Genomic DNA, 21,576 nt, shown 5'->3' with positions numbered 1-21,576 from the left:
TGGGTTTTGCTCCAATAGTTGTTCCCTCAGCGTCGTCGTGATAAAAGCTCTACAGAGCTTATGTTGTTTGTTAACTATGTAAACGACGATCAATTAAGATTATTGTCATTTTTTTTTTTTTTCATTTTTGCATGGTAAGGGTATATTCATATAGCATAGTCATTCATCCACAAAGTAATTTTGTAGTTTAAATATACTACTATCTTTTATGATAATGATGACCCGAGAATCACATCCGTGTACACAATTTCATGTACCTTAGATTTGTTCTACTTGGTTTGGAAAGTAGCACGTTTTCTGGCTAGTTAGGACTCGCACAACTAAATCAGCCAATCAGCTGAACCAAGTCCCCGAGGAAGATGTGTTTCTTAGTTTTGTAGCTGTTTTCTATGAGTAAATAACACATGGAATGAATACTTGAGAGCCTTGAGATTAGGAAAATCAAAACTATACACTCCTACTGAAAATAAAATGACGTAGGATTCGAGGTGTGAAAAGGCGGGAATTCCCCAGGTGGGGGTTCCCCAGTGCATGTAAATTCAGGGTTACTGTCTTTCGAGTAATCGCGTGCTCTTAAATGCCATTAAACCTATATACAATAACGACATTTATCCGATAGAAAAAACTTCAAAAATTTGATATAAATTTCACATCATTTGAACTTCAAACGAGCGAATAAAAGGATGGGGTCACTAGTAGTATAACATATAGTAAATTATTTAGTTGTATGAGTCCTCTTTCAGTTTTTCAAACGTTTTACATATCCCTTGTGGAGTTTTAGAAAATTCAGGAAAGGAGTATCGGCAGAAGGGAAAATATCTCAAAAAGACATCGGAATAACAGTGGATGGAGATTGTACGGGAACATATCCAACTTGGAGTTAATAAGGCATTTGTATCTTAGGATTGGACAGAATATTTAAATGAAAAAAAAAACCCCTACCATTTAAGGTACTTGTTGGGCCTCATTTGCAATATGATGTCAAATGTATATGGAACCGCTCCAAAATGATATATATAGATCTAAAAATGTCGTTCTTGTACCGGGTCTCAAAATCTTTACATTTTCTGAGGCTACAACGATTAAACTTGCCAACACTGGAACACAGTCGGATTAGGGAGGTTTTTAATCAGCGTATTTAAAATCAGAAATACAATCTTTAACAACCGTGTCACATCCGATGTGTTTCAGATGAATGTCAACAATAGCACGAGAGGCCATACACAGAAATGACGGGGAAACCTTTTATAGCTTCCTAGTGAGAGACAGTTGGAACAATTTATATGTTATTGGTGAAATTGATGTAAAGTATTGTGAGATTTTATTGGACAATAACGTAAACACTAATATAACGAACACTTTATATCAACAGATCAATGCACATGTTTATTGATTAAGTGTTGTATATTTTATATGCACTTATAAATTATATATAGAGACTTTTAGTCAGCGTCCATGTTATCAAACCGTATTGAATGTGGAATGATAGTGTAGAGTGTGAGAAATCAATTGTTTTAATACACGAGATGTTTTCAAAAGGAGCAGATTTTCAAAATAAGTCAAAAACATTTTTGAATTCTTCAAAGTTTTACATATCTCGTTAAGCGCAATAGGTTATCGTATATCATAAAAACATTATTTGTGCCGGTAAAAAGTTTTTATGCACAGGTTCTTGAGTTATCTCCCTTCGCACAACTTGGACTAGATGTTACATGTTTACAAAAAAAAAAAAAATATCATTAAAGCGGGAAATTAACAAAATAAACGTGAACATGTCTAACAACAGAAAAAAAATCACACTGGCTATTCTAAAAATGTGACGAAGGTGAGAAATGCCCAATAAAGTTTCAAGACGTGCCGTATTCGTTTCGTATGGAATGGTAATTTATTTTGTAAAATATACATGCCGAGTAGGAAATAGTAGTTATGAAGAATCGATAATATTCCAAACAAATAGAAAAACTAAATAAATATAGTGCAACAAAGATAATTTAACGAAACTTTATACCATCACTGAATTAAAATATACAGTTTCATTCGTAACATCTTTTTTTAATTCTCCATTCGCATGTTCTGTGATCTTGTTTACGGAGCAAAACCTGTTTGGTTTCCGGTTGCAGGTGAACACAGAGAAATGGGACAGAATGTGTGATTAACGGACTATATTAATTCAGGTGTTTACAAGTTGGAACAACGTAACAGTGGCTACGGCGAATATGTCGCTCTTCAGGTCGAGCTTTAGGGTAAGTCAAACCTTTGTTAAGCATGTAGAAGTCCTCACAATAGAATAAACACTCTTCTTTTGTTGCATATTTCACCTTGCAGTTTTGCACCTGTCAAAATCAGGAATGATGTTGATATGATCATTTTGGTATTATGCTTTGTGGAAGATGCAAACAAGTACCACATATCTATACAATATTCTATCACACTTAACGACTAATGACACGCCAACATTACAGCATGCTGGACTGGATTTGTCAGTCTAATTAAAAACAGAAGTTCAACATTTTTTGCATACAAAACTATTTTTAGTAGCAGGTTAGAATCAGATTAACCATTCTCCAAGACAAGAACCCACATTTATTTGTCAATTTAACTTGGTCATTAGTTCAACAGTAGACACATATTGATAATAAATTGGTCCTTGATGATGTTGATTTTGTTGGAGATCCTGTAGACTACTGAAATTCTTTAGAAGGATTTGAAAATCATCCCTTAAACATGTCAGGAAAACCACTAAAGTATGCAAACTTGCGAATCATATGCCAGTTAACGTATTGATTGAAAAGTATCATATGATGGAATAAAACTGATACCTATATATATCGTCTTTCGCAAACATCAGCAAAAATTATATATATACAAATCAAACCAAGTGTTGTTTCGATTAATCCATTTCGTCGATGTCTGGACGTTTGTACTTGAAAATCGATTAATCAATCAATGTTTAACATGATAGTTCATGGTTTGACTAATTTTAGCTCTTTGCACTTTTTACACGGACTAAATCTCAGTTTCTTAGCGCCGACGAAGTCGCGAGAGTTTGTTTATATCAAAACCTAAAGTCCCAAGTAACAGTGATGTTGATTGGCAGAAGGCTCCATCTAACAACCAATGAGAACTAGTATTTCAATAGTAATGCCATCTTGTATCAAAACAGCAGAACTGAACTGTAGGTCTGACAAGTTAACAAAACTATAAGCCATCCTGGAACTGCCGTTCCAAAGTCTTAAAACATTTTAAATTTGATACCAGGCATTTGGAAAGTAGCTATAGGGCTACGTTGTTGTTCCGAGAAAGTTTGAATTATAAAGCTTTTTGTGGAAGTCTGATTGATCTTATAGATCTATTAGGCACCATGTCAATGGATAAGTTGTGTTGGATATACAGTAAAACTCGAATACAACAAACTCGGTTAGGACGAATTTTCACGTATAACGAAATAGAAATTAATCCCCGACTGTAGCACTATATAATATTAGTAATGTAACCACTTGTACAGCGAAATTTATATAACAAATTTTTGTTCATAACGAACTAATTCTTGGGTCCCTTCATCTCTCTGTCTTAGTAAATAAGCACTCACATAACGAATCGCCAATCACTCGTAAACTATATAATTACCTGTACAGGGTTTGTTTACACACCCGTCGAATGTCAAAGGCCAGCTTGCCGGGGCTCCCCAAGGGGATCTATTTGTGTGTTTACATGTAAGCTCACATACAAAGGTACACGTTTTACATGTATAATGAAATGAATTGAAGGGGTACTAAACAGTGTCGGGTTGTATATATATCTCATGGAAACAATTGGAAACATATTTTTTCTGTAATTAAAGGAACGTTACTTTACCTGTTTGTTAACTAGTTTGTTTAACAGTACTAGTCTTACAAATTCGCTAGTAACAGTATGCTTAACACATATTACAAATTTTTTATCAACTTTTATTCCCGTTCGTTTTATCTATACAGCGAACTACATGTACTTGTATAACGAATTCAATTTCAAGGTCCCTTGGAGTTCGTTATAAACGAGTTTTACTGTAGAGCTTTGTATCGCAAATTGCAAAGTGGGTAGTGATATGATTTGTATCACGATATATGAGAAGCTGATGACCTATCAGATATCTGGTATTCCATTGTACAGTAGTCATACATTTGTTACAAAAAGCATACACTTTGTCGGTTCCCCACAAGGCCTTCTTGAATTTAGATAATTTGCATTTGAAATTACTCTAACAGGCAGCTTTATAAGTCGCTGGAACTGCCTTGTAAGCATGTTGTTTACTACAAAACGTAAACTAACGTTGGTCAAGGGAGATAACTACAAATTTTCAGGTATTGCGATACAAATCAAGGAGAGACGATGCATCTGTGAATCATTACACTTCTAGTTGGATAACATGTGAACGACATGAATTGTCATATAAAGACAATAAAACATGAATAAAAAGTAACATTTGGTCAATTAATTGGCTATTTTTATATGAGTTTCTCACCAGCTTGAGGTGATGAACATGTACACTGTTACCAACATTCTATGACACATGGTTGCTCTGGTAAATGAAACAGAAAGTAGACAGCGAAAAACATGCATACTGTTAAATTAACATGAAATGTCATAGGCCTATGTAATAACTTGCCTAGAAAATGTTTCTCTCAACAGGGTATTCTTCATGACAGATAAAAAATATTTCTTTTTCTTTGAACCATGATCACCACAAATTTAAGAGGGCATCTGCTGAATGACAGACTATCAAAAAGACTTCTCACAACCGATAATAATTGTCAATGGTCTTTCTTGTGTTAAGTTGTAACTTGACTTTGCGATAATGCATATCATTATAAGTGACATTAGAATGTGTAATTAGCTTAAATTTTGTTAATAACTTTTAAAAGTTTACATACCGTGTTGTTTTTCTCTCCTTGCATTATCAAAAGTGGTTTATAGAACAGGAAAAAGGATTTTAAAACACACAAGAATTATTTCACTACTTGTTTATTACTCTTTCTTTTGTAAATTTTTGTTCATGATCAATGCAATCATTGGTCGATCATCACTGTAATGATATCAGTCACTTGTGTAAAAGTGTTGATCGATCATTGTTTTACAAGTGATTCCCAACACAAGTCATGGCTTTTTTTGAAGGCTTTCTGGGGCCGTTAATTTAATGGGCCCAATATTCCCAATTGGAATTATTTCATTTTAAAGCCAAATTACCAAAATTTGTGGTTTTTTAGGTCACCTGAGACGAAGTCTCAAGTGACCTATTCTAATCGCCTTTTGTCCGTCGTCGTGCGTCCGTAAACTTTTTACATTTTCGACTTCTTCTCCAAAACCACTTAACAAAATTCAATGAAATTTGGCAGAAAGTTTCTATGGCTGAAGGTCAACCAAAATTGTGAATTATAGGGTCCCCAGCCCCCAGGGGCCTGAGGGGTGGGGCCAAAAAGGGTCAAATTGACTAAAACTTCAAAAATCTTCTTCTCTACTCTCAGATATGGTAGAATCAAATACTCTTCATAGATGGAAGGGTCTTAAGGTGCTTTATCAAAATTGTGAATTTCATGACCCTGGGGTCTCACGTTTGCCCCTGGGGAGGGGGTAAACTTTACTATAGTTTATATAGGGAAATCACATTTTTGACTATTATTTGTTGGATTTCTATTGGAATTCATTCTAACTTGTATCAAATTATCAGCATGGGATGACAGTTTGATGTTATGTACATGTTGGCCCTGGTTGACCCCCAGGGGCTGGTGGGCGGGGCCAAAAAGGGTCAAATTGACTGAAATTTCAAAAATCCATATGCCAGTTAACGTATTGATTGAAAAGTATCATATGATGGAATAAAACTGACACCTATATATATCGTCTTTCACAAACATCAGCAAAAATTATATATATACAAATCAAACCAAGTGTTGTTTCGATTAATCCATTTCGTCGATGTCTGGACGTTTGTACTTGAAAATCGATTAATCAATCAATGTTTAACATGATAGTTCATGGTTTGACTAATTTTAGCTCTTTGCACTTTTTACACGGACTAAATCTCAGTTTCTTAGCGCCGACGAAGTCGCGAGAGTTTGTTTATATCAAAACCTAAAGTCCCAAGTAACAGTGATGTTGACTGGCAGAAGGCTCCATCTAACAACCAATGAAAATTAGTATTTCAATAGTAATGCCATCTTGTATCAAAACAGCAGAACTGAACTGTAGGTCTGACAAGTTAACAAAACTAAGCCATCCTGGAACTGCCGTTCCAAAGTCTTAAAACATTTTAAATTTGATACCAGGCATTTGGAAAGTAGCTATAGGGCTACGTTGTTGTTCCGAGAAAGTTTGAATTATAAAGCTTTTTGTGGAAGTCTGATTGATCTTATAGATCTATTAGGCACCATGTCAATGGATAAGTTGTGTTGGATATACAGTAAAACTCGAATACAACAAACTCTGTTAGGACAAATTTTCACGTATAACGAAATAGAAATTAATCCCCGACTGTAGCACTATATAATATTAGTAATGTAACCACTTGTACAGCGAAACTTATATAACAAATTTTTGTTCATAACGAACTAATTCTTGGGTCCCTTTATCTCTCTGTCTTAGTAAATAAGCACTCACATAACGAATCGCCAATCACTCGTAGACTTACCTGTACAGGGTTTGTTTACACACCCGTCGAATGTCAAAGGCCAGCTTGCCGGGGCTCCCCAAGGGGATCTATTTGTGTGTTTACATGTAAGCTCACATACAAATTTAAGGTACACTTTTTACATCTATAATGAAATAAATTGAAGGGGTACTAAACAGTGTCAGGTTGTATATATATCTCATGGAAACAATTGAAAACATATTTTTTCTGTAATTAAAGGAACGTTACTTTACCTGTTTGTTAACTAGTTTGTTTAACAGTACTAGTCTTACAAATTCGCTAGTAACAGTATGCTTAACACATATTACAAATTTTTTATCAACTTTTATTCCCGTTCGTTTTATCTATACAGCGAACTACATGTACTTGTATAACGAATTCAATTTCAAGGTCCCTTGGAGTTCGTTATAAACGAGTTTTACTGTAGAGCTTTGTATCGCAAATTGCAAAGTGGGTAGTGATATGATTTGTATCACGATATATGAGAAGCTGATGACCTATCAGATATCTGGTATTCCATTGTACAGTAGTCATACATTTGTTACAAAAAGCATACACTTTGTCGGTTCCCCACAAGGCCTTCTTGAATTTAGATAATTTGCATTTGAAATTACTCTAACAGGCAGCTTTATAAGTCGCTGGAACTGCCTTGTAAGCATGTTGTTTACTACAAAACGTAAACTAACGTTGGTCAAGGGGAGATAACTACAAATTTTCAGGTATTGCGATACAAATCAAGGAGAGACGATGCATCTGTGAATCATTACACTTCTAGTTGGATAACATGTGAACGACATGAATTGTCATATAAAGACAATAAAACATGAATAAAAAGTAACATTTGGTCAATTAATTGGCTATTTTTATATGAGTTTCTCACCAGTTTGAGGTGATGAACATGTACATTGTTACCAACATTCTATGACACATGGTTGCTCTAGTAAATGAAACTGAAAGTAGACAGCGAAAAACATGCATACTGTTAAATTAACATGAAATGTCATAGGCCAATAACTTGCCTAGAAAATGTTTCTCTCAACAGGGTATTCTTCATGACAGTTTGATGTTATGTACATGTTGGCCCTGGTTGACCCCCAGGGGCTGGTGGGCGGGGCCAAAAAGGGTCAAATTGACTGAAATTTCAAAAAGCTTCTTCTCTACTCTCAGATATGTTAGAATCAAATACTCTTCATAGATGGAAGGCTCTTCAGGTGCTTTACCAAAATTGTGAATTTCATGACCCTGGGGTCTCACGTTTGCCCCTGGGTAGGGGGTAAACTTTACTATAGTTTATATAGGGAAATCACATTTTTGACTATTATTTGTTGGATTTGTATTGGAATTCATTCTAACTTGGTTCAAATTATCAGCATGGGATTACAGTTTGATGTTATGTACATGTTGGCCCTGGTTGACCCCCAGGGGCTGGTGGGCGGGGCCAAAAAGGGTCAAATTGACTGAAATTTCAAAAAGCTTCTTCTCTACTCTCAGATATGTTAGAATCAAATACTCTTCATAGATGGAAGGCTCTTCAGGTGCTTTACCAAAATTGTGAATTTCATGACCCTGGGGTCTCACGTTTGCCCCTGGGTAGGGGGTAAACTTTACTATAGTTTATATAGGGAAATCACATTTTTGACTATTATTTGTTGGATTTGTATTGGAATTCATTCTAACTTGGTTCAAATTATCAGCATGGGATTACAGTTTGATGTTATGTACATGTTGGCCCTAGTTGTCCCCCAGGGGCTGGTGGGCAGGGCCAAAAAGGGTCAAATTGACTGAAATTTCAAAAATCTTCTTATCTACTATATGTTAGAATCAAATACTCTTCATAGACTGACCCCATTAGGACTGATGGGTGGGGCCAAAAAGGGTCAATTTAGTTGGCCGAAATATTTCAAATCTCAGGTGACCGTTAAGGCCCTTTGGGCCTCTTGTCTCTTGAAAAAATCTTTCCCAATTCACCAATTTTCTTCCCAAAATGAGACAAACAGGACCCTTCCCAAACCAATGAGAAGAAGTCCTGCTAGTTTTACATAGACACCTACAAGCCTTGATAAAGTACAGATGGCCTGTCCAATGCTGTAGCTATTAAGTGACCTACTAAACAATCTACCAACCTTTAGATATATTATCATAACCTACATTGCACTTAATTAGACCCACAGTCAGAAATATACATTAATAGGCCCAGAATCTGATTAACTGATGCATATATATAGCTTCAGGAAATCTTCAAAGTTGAACACACAATGATCAGAATCACCACAGTTTACCAATTTGAAAATTATGTCAAACAAATAAGTTAATACTTTTCAAAATACTTAAGAATATACACAGATTAGCAGTCAAATTTCTGTTACAAGTCACAATAATAAATGTGTTTTTTTTATGTAAAAGGTTGTGTGCATTTCTAAAAATAGGTATTTACAGCAAAACACTTTTTTATTTATTATGTAATTTTGTTTTGATTTGTTATATTTGGTTTGAATAAAGAATAAAAACTGATGATGGTGATGCAACTTTTTTTGTAGCATTCAATATTTCATCCAAGATTAACAGGCCTTATCAGAGACTTTTAATATACTGTATTTAAAATGTAACCTTTCTTAAAACGTATTTCAAATGTAACTTTTCTTAAAACTGTTATCAGTTAAAGTACTTTTGGAAGCTGAAGATATTTTAAACTTTAAAGGTATGACGTATCAGAATTGTATTACAGATAAATTGGCTACAAGTACATAATTAAAGTCAAGGTGATCATGATTATACATGGTCAGTTTGGTTGACCAGCCTGAGCTGGCTATAATTTCCATATGCCTGGTCAGTATCCACATGACCAGTACATGTATGTATCTTCACTGATCTGTCGCCAGGTGTAAATACACTTATGATTACCAAAAGATTATATGATTTGTTGCAAAGTCAATAAAATGGTGTTTATATATGTACATAAAACTTAGATGGTGTTACTATATATAGGGCTCCTATAAAGGTCATAGGTTGTACGTATCTCTTCTTTAGGTCGCGACACAGGTGTGGTGAATTGCCAGATGTGGAAAACAATAAATAAAATAGGTAACGTGTCAATCATTTTGGTGATGTCTCTTTTAGTGAATGAATCAATTACCTTCTTTAGGTATTCACGGCATTAGTGTAATCAGTTATACATCTCGTGATCAAGATGGAAGATGTCTGATTCCTTGATCCGGTTGACTGGTTTTATATACAAGTAGTTACATATGTATGTTTACTCTTGCCCTCCGGTATATTTGTTATGTACATTGTACGAAAAAGACTGCTGTTGCATTGCCTAAGGTGGTTTGGTCACATAATCTTAATTAGTGTCAGTCTGGAGTCTAATAGAGAGAGATATATCCTAGTAACCATATTCTGTATTATTGAAAAAGTAATATTTATAACGAAAACATCTGCCTTCAACTTACAAGTGTACATCCCGTCTGAAGCCCTAGAGGACAGATATGATTTCTTATTGCTGTGCCCTAAATTAAAACTTATTATTGAAAAAAAAATCTTTTATTGAAGTTGTCCTAGCTAGCTGTTATTGATTGTTCAAAGTATTAATTAAGGAATTGTGTCTTTTAGAAAAAAAAATCATTTTTGAGGTGAACAAATTAAAGTTGCCATAATGGAATAAGCACTCTGTATATTGTCCATGGGATCTATATATTGTATACTGATCATAGGCTAATGATCTAAAACTGAAATAAAACTTGAAATATTATATTACCTTAATTAATTAATCAACTGTACTTGTATGAATTTCTCCTGGTACAGGTGATATTAAAATTGAACATCTATTTAGATTGTATTGCTATTCTGTTTTATTTTTAAAATGTGTGTTTTACAGAATTGAAGGATTTGTAAGTTTTGTTATAGGCACATACTACTACCATCATTTATGGCCTGTATATTCTGTCTGATACAGTTAGAGAATATATTATTCTATAATTAACTGTTACATATTGTATACTACTTATGTGCCAAAGACTGCTCAAGTCAAAAGAGAAACATACTACATTTCTTCTTCAGTAAAACTGAGTGCCAGAAACAAGTGGTCTTCCTGTTCGTCAGGCTAAAAATAATCCCTCATTCTGAGTTAGAAATGGTGTTGTATAGAGATGGCAGGAAGGGTACGTAACAGTGCATTTAGTGAAACATTCCAGAGCTTCAGGTGTGCTCAAGTCTTTAAAAGCTGTATTTCAAGGCCAGTGGAATGGGATAAGTGAAGAACATTTTAACGGTGGAAATTTTAAGTGGTTCGAAGTTTGCATCAGCATCATCATCTACATCTGCTGTGATAAGTCCTGGGTTTGAGCGAGACATGATGGGCTGTTCAGTGTGAATGGTTGTGATTTTGGGTTAGAGTGAGACATGATGGGCTGTTCAGTGTGAATGGTTGTGATTTTGGGTTAGAGTGAGACATGATGGGCTGTTCAGTGTGAATGGTTGTGATTCTTCACCTTATACTGGATTACGCTCTTAAATTGTCAGACTTGGCACCATACAAGTTAACTTGGGCAAGTCTATGTATTCCACATCAGTCTGATTGTTAATTACATTCACGGAAATATTGAGAAAGTTTTCTCCCTTGGAGTTGGAGGGATTTTGAAAAAAAAATCCTTTCAGACTTTGAATATTAACAATTCAGTTTTGGAAATCCTAAGTTATAGGCATCAAATGTAGGAAGTGCAGGTCATGATACAGAAATTTAACTTGTTATAAATCCTAAAATGTTTCTCTGAAACTTATTAAATTTAATTGGTAGTATTAATTATCTAAGTGCCTTGTTAAAGTTAAGCTTTTTATTGATGGTTAGTTATAACCACAAAGCAATTTCTACTCACTCATAAGTAACTTAACAGCATTAAACAAATAACTATGAAACTCTGAATTAATAGGGGAGGATGCGACTCTAAAGATATGACTTGATCAAGCATTTGATTTCAATATCGACCATCAATATATGTTATAACTGAAGTGCTGGAGGTTACATAGGGAGGCCCAGTTTGAGATAATGATAAATCGTGAATTATTATTGTTTTTTAAGTTCTGACTGATAATGATTATTGGACTCACACTGTTGAATTCCTTCTGTTTAGATATTAGAGTTATAATCTGCCAAGGATCTTTTAAAATAAAAACTCTTTGTAAACCCTTTGCTTGGACAAATTTGTTTACATTGACGGTCAATATTTTGCTATTCAGTTTTGTTAATCCAGAATTAAAGATTTGACAAAGTCTAAACTGGTACTAACAATAAAAGTATGTACCTAGCTACAAGTCAAAATATAGAGCTTTTTGTTTACATACATATTGGACAGTTTGTGGACCTCATTAAGTCTACAACATTACCTCAGGCCAAAGTTTACAAGTGAGTGACACAGAAAAATTGTTGATTAATTAAGGACTTGAGTAAGTCTATGGAGTCAATTGAGGACAATATTTATAGTGTACTAAAGTTGATAATACTAAAAACTTGTTAGAAGAATTGAGGACTTATGCAAGTCTACATTTTTTACCTGCCTGTCTGCATACATGCATGATAACTTCAATATTGGCCTAGGTGTTCTCTTTATGGAGAAACTCGTGATATCATCCCTGTGGGATTATCAGCTAGATCAGACTAAATTAGCCCTGTATACCTACATTATACATACATATACAGTGTATTGGTAGTACCAGATGCTAGCATGGTGGGAGATTTTCATTCTAAATTGATTAAGTATTGTCAGCATAACTAAATGTTAAAGGAGAAATCATTCATACTAGAGCATAAGGAAAACTAAGGTAAAATAGCAGGAAACTGCTGGAGGGGAGGGGAGGGGAGTGATTTTAACAAGAGCTGACCAGGCATCTCTATTCAATTCTGTTCATTAATTTGTTATAGCTCCACATGTTCCAGAATACACGTCTACAGCTTTATTTCATTTCTTAATTATTAAACATCAAAGCAACATATCCTTCATATCTTTTTCAGCGTATCTTGTTAAGACCTTTTTTTCTGGCATCTTTTTATACACAGGTAATTTATATCTAAACATGTATATTGTATTTATATATCTCGTGTAACTACTAGTAATTATCCTACACACTCTAGACCTCACAAGCATCCTTAATGACAATAGCTGACCAGGATGTTAAACAGTATGTAACCTAAACAAATTAAGCCTTTCTAATATAAGTGTATGTATGATAATGATGTATTGATCGAAGATCAATCAGTGGGTAATTTTTGTTAGCTTTATTATCATAAAACCATTTCTTTGATGGATATATATATATCAAATGGTGTAAGAATCTTGTAGTTAACCAATTTATCAATATACTGCCTAGCAGGTTATTTTGTAAAAGTTAATTATGCATATAAAAGGAAGAATCTTAAATCTGTTCCTGCCAAAAGGATTGTTTTAAATGTTTCAAAAGAGGAAGGAAACAGGTGATTTGGCTAGGGGAGGGAAACAGGTGCTTTTGATAGGGGAGGGAAACAGGTGCTTTGGCTAGGGGAGGGAAACAGTTGCTTTGGCTAGGGGAGGGAAACAGGTGCTTTGGCTTGGGGAAGGAAACATGTGCTTTTGATAGGGAATGGAAACAGGTGCTTTGGCTAGGGGAGGGAAACAGGTGCTTTGGCTAGGGGAGGGAAACAGGTGCTTTTGATAGGGGATGGAAACAGGTGCTTTGGCTAGGGGAGGGAAACAGGTGTTTTGGCTTGGGGAGGGAAACATGTGGTTTGGCTAGGGGAGGGAAACAGGTGCTTTGACTAGGGGAGGGAAACCAGTGTTTTGGCAAGGGGATGGTAACAGGTGCTTTGGCTGAGGGAGGGAAACAGGTGCTTTGGCTGAGGGAGGGAAACAGGTGCTTTGGCTAGGGGAGGGAAACAGGTGTTTTGGCTGAGGGAGGGAAACAGGTGCTTTGGCTAGGGGAGGGAAACAGGATCCCAGAAGTTTGGCTGAGAGAGGGAAACAGGTGATTTGGCTAGGGGAGGGAAACAGGTGCTTTTGATAGGGCAGGGAAACAGGTGCTTTGGCTAGGGGAGGGAAACAGGTGCTTTTGATAGGGCAGGGAAACAGGTGCTTTGGCTGAGGGAGGGAAACAGGATCCCAGAAGTTTGGCTAAGAGAGGGAAACAGGTGATTTGGCTAATAAAGGGAGGGAAAGGGATGGTTTGGCTATTGGAGGGATTAAGACAGTAAAAGCCATGTTTGGTTACAGGGGTATCAGACATTCACCTGGATTTCCTTCTGGGATTTAACTAATGGAAACTTCCTTAGATCTGAAGTCACGCTATGATTACAGGAGACGTTGGCAGCTGTGGATTGTTGCTGACCTTCATTGGAATGTTATCAGTTTTTTACTTCCAGTTTCCTCCCTAGTTAACCTTTGCCATCATAATCACATCCTCTTCTAGAATTAAAAGTTATTTGAATGGATAAACAGTTCTGTTATCAAAAGAAAAACAATTTGATAGATTAAACCAAAATGATTGTGAAGACTTGCAGGCTTAAAGTTTTTAATGGCAAGCTAGCTGAAAAATGATAAAAATCTCTTGATACAATGTTTGATGCTAAAAAAAGTTGATTTACTGATAACATGGTTGAATCTTTTCATACAGTTCTGAATTCCAATTCAAATCAGGTCTTAAGTGTAAAATCTTTCACACAAATTACAGGTGTATAAAGATGAATATATTTCATGTATATGTAAAATTACATGCATCGTTTAAAAGTTCATACAAGATGGGTGTAGTGTCTGAAATTCATATTTATACCAGAATCTGATGGACTGGACTGAAAGACAGCTTGGCTGAAACAGTTGGAAAATATTACGATCTCTAGATCACATACAAGTTAAATCATAATGGTATGACCTAGATTAGTTGAACTGTACAAGACAAGGTTGTGATTGTGATTTTGTACTTATCCAACAATAAGTTTGTGCCTGGTAAGAGACCCACCCATAAATTGCTGTTCAGCAATGCTAACAGTTGCTTTTATTCCTTCTGGACTGCAATAAGCCTTGGACCCTTTGGACCCCTTAAATTTGGGTATAAGTTCCACTACATCATAGTCCAGGATAAATATAGAACTTGTAAAACAATATTATATAAACATGACCTGATCAGAATTGATCATACCTATAAATACACAGGAAAAACAGCTGACCTAGTTATTATAAACATTTACAAAGAATGACAAAAAGGACTATACATTAATTTATTGGCCTGTGTAGACAACCTGCTTATCATATCCTGCTTTGAAACTGCAACAACTAATTATTTGTCTGTATGACAAGCACATAGATCTACAAATGGGCGGACTATTTCATGGGAAAATTAAAACACTAGTTTCAGTAACAAAGAAGTTAAAAATCCCGACATACAGTCTCAACAACAAATGTAGAAGTCCCCACCTACAGAAGGACCAATTATATTATGACTCATAATACAACTTGACATGATCATGTGTAAGTGATTTGGCACAGATTTGTCATAGTATACATATTAGATGTAATCCCATGCTTCGTTGTATAGTATACATATTAGATGTAATCCCATACTTCGTCGTATAGTATACATATTAGATGTAATCCCATACTTCGTCGTATAGTATACATATTAGATGTAATGCAATGATTTGTCGTATAGTATACATATTAGATGTAATCCCATACTTCGTCGTATAGTATACATATTAGATGTAATCCAATGATTTGTCGTATAGTATACATATTAGATGTAATCCCATACTTCGTCGTATAGTATACATATTAGATGTAATCCCATGCTTCGTCGTATAGTATACATATTAGATGTAATCCCATACTTCGTCGTATAGTATACATATTAGATGTAATCCCATACTTCGTTGTATAGTATATATATTAGATGTAATCCCATACTTCGTCGTATAGTATATATATTAGATGTAATCCCATACTTCGTCGTATAGTATATATATTAGATGTAATCCCATACTTCGTCGTATAGTATACATATTAGATGTAATCCCATACTTCGTCGTATAGTATACATATTAGATGTAATCCCATGCTTCGTCCTATAGTATACATGTTAGATATAATCCCATGCTTCGTCGTATAGTATACATATTAGATGTAATCCCATACTTCATCTTATAGTATACATATTAGATGTAATCCCATACTTCGTCGTATAGTATACATATTAGATGTAATCCCATACTTCGTCGTAATTAGTATACATATTAGATGTAATCCCATGCTTCGTCGTATAGTATACATATTAGATGTAATCCCATACTTCGTTGTATAGTATACATATTAGATGTAATCCCATACTTCGTCGTATAGTATACATATTAGTTGTAATCCCATACTTCGTCGTATAGTATACATATTAGATGTAATCCCATGCTTCGTTGTATAGTATACATATTAGATGTAATCCCATACTTCGTCGTATAGTATACATATTAGATGTAATCCCATACTTCGTCGTATAGTATACATATTAGATGTAATCCCATACTTCGTCGTATAGTATACATATTAGATGTAATCCCATACTTTGTCGTATTGTATACATATTAGATGTAATCCCATACTTTGTCGTATTGTATACATATTAGATGTAATCCCATGCTTCGTCGTATAGTATACATATTAGATGTAATCCCATACTTTGTCGTATTGTATACATATTAGATGTAATCCCATACTTCGTCGTATAGTATACATATTAGATGTAATCCCATACTTCGTCGTATAGTATACATATTAGATGTAATCCCATACTTCGTCGTATAGTATACATATTAGATGTAATCCCATACTTCGTCGTATAGTATACATATTAGATGTAATCCCATACTTCGTCGTATAGTATACATATTAGATGTAATCCCATACTTCGTCGTATAGTATACATATTAGATGTAATCCCATACTTCGTCGTATAGTATACATATTAGATGTAATCCCATACTTCGTTGTATAGTATATATATTAGATGTAATCCCATACTTCGTCCTATAGTATATATATTAGATGTAATCCCATACTTCGTCGTATAGTATATATATTAGATGTAATCCCATACTTCGTCGTATAGTATACATATTAGATGTAATCCCATACTTCGTCGTATAGTATACATATTAGATGTAATCCCATGCTTCGTCCTATAGTATACATGTTAGATATAATCCCATGCTTCGTCGTATAGTATACATATTAGATGTAATCCCATACTTCATCTTATAGTATACATATTAGATGTAATCCCATACTTCGTCGTATAGTATACATATTAGATGTAATCCCATACTTCGTCGTAATTAGTATACATATTAGATGTAATCCCATGCTTCGTCGTATAGTATACATATTAGATGTAATCCCATACTTCGTTGTATAGTATACATATTAGATGTAATCCCATACTTCGTCGTATAGTATACATATTAGATGTAATCCCATGCTTCGTTGTATAGTATACATATTCGATGTAATCCCATACTTCGTCGTATAGTATACATATTAGATGTAATCCCATACTTCGTCGTATAGTATACATATTAGATGTAATCCCATACTTCGTCGTATAGTATACATATTAGATGTAATCCCATACTTTGTCGTATTGTATACATATTAGATGTAATCCCATACTTTGTTGTATTGTATACATATTAGATGTAATCCCATGCTTCGTCGTATAGTATACATATTAGATGTAATCCCATACTTTGTCGTATTGTATACATATTAGATGTAATCCCATACTTCGTCGTATAGTATACATATTAGATGTAATCCCATACTTCGTCGTATAGTATACATATTAGATGTAATCCCATACTTCGTCGTATAGTATACATATTAGATGTAATCCCATACTTCGTCGTATAGTATACATATTAGATGTAATCCCATACTTCGTCGTATAGTATACATATTAGATGTAATCCCATACTTCGTCGTATAGTATACATATTAGATGTAATCCCATACTTCGTCCTATAGTATACATATTAGATGTAATCCCATACTTCGTCCTATAGTATACATATTAGATGTAATCCCATGCTTCGTCCTATAGTATACATATTAGATGTAATCCCATGCTTCGTCGTATAGTATACATATTAGATGTAATCCCATACTTTGTCGTATGTATAGTATACATATTAGATGTAATCCCATGCTTCGTTGTATAGTATACATATATTAAATAAACTTTATTGTGTCAACATCACAGCCATGGTTTAATATGAATCCTGTAAAAAATTCTAATTTATACACGTTTTCAATAAAGTGGTAAGATAACTGTAAACGTACTTCATTTGACACGCTCAAATTTTAACGCAAAACCAAATAGAAACAGATAGCGGAATGATGGATTAGTACATCTACAATGACTGTAATAGAAACCTATATGTAGATTTACTACAGTTAGCATATTATACACGAAAAACGCTAAAATAAAATTACCACTAAAACATGAACATTTACAGAATTACAAGATAAATATTTTACGGGTACGGGTTTGTATAACTGTCCGTACTTGTGTCATCGCGTTGTCATATCAACAGGACCAGTATTCTTGTCTGCGATATGTTATACATTGACACGACTGAAGCTTATATGAAACATTGGCAGTATAAAATGATACGCACGACAATATATTGATTATTAATCATATTAGCAAGCTGCTCATTTTTGTGAAAACATATTAAATACATGTATTTATGGCTGTACGAGTACTTCAGTAAGCTGTGGTAGAATTCTGTAACATGTACATGTGTAAATCACATAAGAGATCATAATATTTCTGACAAAAGTTAATTTCATATACAGTTATTTATCAATCATTGAGCCCAGTTATGTGGTAATAAGATCATCCATGGCCAGGTCTCCTGTATTGTTTTGATTAAAATGCCAACAAATGTTATTTTCTGGTCCTGCAGTAAGCCCTACACACCTTATTTTGACTAAAAGCTTTGTGTTGGTCCCCTAGGCTTATTATTACAGTACCTGGTATATGGTTAGTTCATCAGGAACTTCCTTGTCAGAATTTTAGGGTAGCCAGTTGCCTGCTCACAGAGAGAGGGGGAGAGAGAGAAGAGGGGGGGGGGGGGGAGGGAGAGAGAGAGAGAGAGGGGGGGGGGAGAGAGAGAGGGGGGAGGGAGAGAGAGAGAAGAGGTAGAGGGGGAGAGAGAGGGGGAGGGAGAGAGAGAGAAGAGGTAGAGGGGGGGAGAGAGAGGGGGAGGGAGAGAGAGGGGGTGGGGTGGGGTGGGGGTGGGGGTGGGGTTAAAGCATACAGACATGTCGTAACAGAGGATGCTGAGCTTGTGTAAGATGGCCAGTGGACATGATGACACCCACAGGAGAACAGGACTATTATTTTGTATTAGCTAATATAATTGATTAACAATCATAGCCAACTATGTAGGACAAATGGTATGATCAATAAAGATTCTTTGTAAGCTGTTTAAGCACTGTAGTACACAGCTACCCAAATCAGACCATATTGCTATAACACATTGTTTGGTACAAGTATTGACCAAAACGATGAACCTTTGGATCCTAATAGGCCAGTAGGTTACTGTCTCTTAGAGTTAGTTGTCTTCCTTGTTCTGAACTCTCTGTTGGAGGTGAAGGATGATATAATGGTCCCAGATGTGTGGTTACTGTAGTATGATGGCATATTGTATAAAACATCTGACTGAGAGAGCTGTTTGTAATTCATACAACAAGCAGAAAACAAAACCTATACACACTGCTGTTTTATAAAGTAAATTTTAATGGTTGTACATATTCTACTTACAATTTTATTTGAACAGCTTATGTAGGTTTCTGATTTGTTAATCATTAACATATGAAACAAAAAAGAGGTTTGGATTCAGGATAATTAAATAATTACAATTTTGAACAAGGAAGTGGCAACAATTTTCTAAATGTTTCCAAAATAAACCTAATAGAATTCATCTAATCACAGGCAATTAATCATTCTTATCAGAGGATATAATTTGTGTCAATTAGTGTCCAATCAGAGGTGATATAAACTTCCCTGGAACACGCTGGGTGTGTGATTTAAGGCTGTGACTGATAATGTCCAGGCAACTATCAACGTCTTGTACCCACAAAGTCTGATAAGTAAGTTATTCCAGATAGAATTACTAAAGGGAAGTCATTCAACCTAGAAACACCTGTCACTCAGGTGTGTAATGTATTTAAAGAGTTTTTTTAAACATCTTTGGTAAAACGTCCCAATGAATGCCATGTTGATTAATGTTACTACATATGTATCTGTTTTTGAAGAGTTGTTGCCCCTGATGCTATAACTTCTGTTTGTATCAATATATCAATGTGGGGGTGTCAGGGTGGGGTGGGGTGTGGGTGTGGGGGTAGGGGTGTCGGGGTGGGGTGGGGTGTCGGTGTGGGGGTGGGGTTATGAGGCAGAGTCTATATGATTGGACTTATCACCTTATCATCAGGCTACAAGTGAGTTAGAGTAAACATTTTGTCAGAGAAAACTCAATCTGAAATCTCCTAATAATGCCATGCCATGGAAACAAACTTTTTGAATTAAATTCAAATAAGAAAAAAAAAACGATTCAGCAATGTTCCAGCCTTGGAATAATTTGATTCTAAATGATCACATGATTTTTGGCCATTACAGTGGTTGATAGGAATCTTAAATGATATCTCTATAGATTTGGTGACGATATTGTGTCACATTAATTCCTATACAGTGCATTCCGCTTAATCGGGTTGCCTATTTGCGGGGACTTTTTACCCGATTAACCGACTTACACGATAAGCCGAAATGCACGTCGCCATCTTGGATTTGGTCCGTAATGGCAGAGACATATATACAGAGAGATTGGCAGCTCTCTATTTGCCCTTGTGTTTACATAGTGGCCCCTGACCTTCCCACAATCCTTTGCGGTCGCTCGGTTCAGTCTTCACTAGACGCCATATTGGAGAAAACGTGAAAACCAGACACATAATTATCGATAATTTCTATTTGAAATCATCACCAAGATCCAATTATGTGCTTTAATTCTATTAATATCAAAGTGCAGAAGTGTCATCAATATGAAATATATCACAATTTTGCTGTCCAAGTGTTTGTATTTTGAGTATGAAAGTCAAGGACAACGCAGGAAAGATCGGCGGGAATCTCCAATTTTCGAAAAGTCCCTATGGGGTTTTGGAGAATACGGATAAATGACAACAATGTGCATGATAATCAAGACCACATTCCATAAGTATGATAGTTTTTGGTTAATGTGGTAACTTTTGTAGTGGCCTAGATAAAACAATGTGCTTTTTGTGTGCGTTTAAAATTGACGATGTTTTGGTCGGACGTAATGGCTGCTTAATTACAAAACTTGGACATGTCGAATAGGACCCAATGGATTTTAGAAAATACGGATAAATGGCAACAATGTGCATGATCAATAAGACTATATCCCATAAGTATGATAGTTTTTGGTTAATGTGGTAACTTTTGTAGTGGCCTAGATAAAACGATGTGCTTTTTGTGTGCGTTTAAAATTGACGATGTTTTGGTCTGACGTAATGGCGGCTTAATTACAAACTTGGACATGTCGAATAGGACCCAATGGATTTTCGAAAATACGGATAAATGACAACAATATGCATGATCAATAAGACTATATCCCATAAGTTTGATAGTTTTTGGTTAATGTGGTAACTTTTGTAGTGGCCAAAATAAAACGATGTGCTTTCTGTCTGTATTTAAAATGACGATGTTTTGGTCTGACGTAATGGCGGATTAACCAGAACATGTCGAATAAGTTCCAATACTACGATACACACATGCGCATAGCCCGATTTACCTGCGCTCGCGTGTGTTTGATAGGAGACAGGACGCTCTCG

The 21,576-nt window shown here is 35.2% G+C and overlaps 1 protein-coding gene across 1 annotated transcript in view; it reads left to right on the top strand.

Moving 5' to 3' along the window:
• Nucleotides 1-2,120: 2,120 nt before the first annotated feature.
• The window catches only part of LOC117344068 (nostrin-like), a 68,947-nt gene continuing 49,491 nt past the window's right edge, over nucleotides 2,121-21,576 (top strand). The window contains exon 1 of the mRNA XM_033906717.1: nucleotides 2,121-2,243. Coding sequence (XP_033762608.1) covers nucleotides 2,217-2,243 — 27 coding nt within the window. The 5' untranslated portion in view covers nucleotides 2,121-2,216. The remainder of the gene's footprint in view (nucleotides 2,244-21,576) is intronic.

Source organism: Pecten maximus, chromosome 15, assembly GCF_902652985.1.
Source record: "Pecten maximus chromosome 15, xPecMax1.1, whole genome shotgun sequence".
Taxonomy (NCBI): Eukaryota; Metazoa; Mollusca; class Bivalvia; order Pectinida; family Pectinidae; genus Pecten; species Pecten maximus.
Note: the sequence above shows the minus strand (reverse complement) of the source record. Positions and strands in the feature narration are given on the sequence as shown.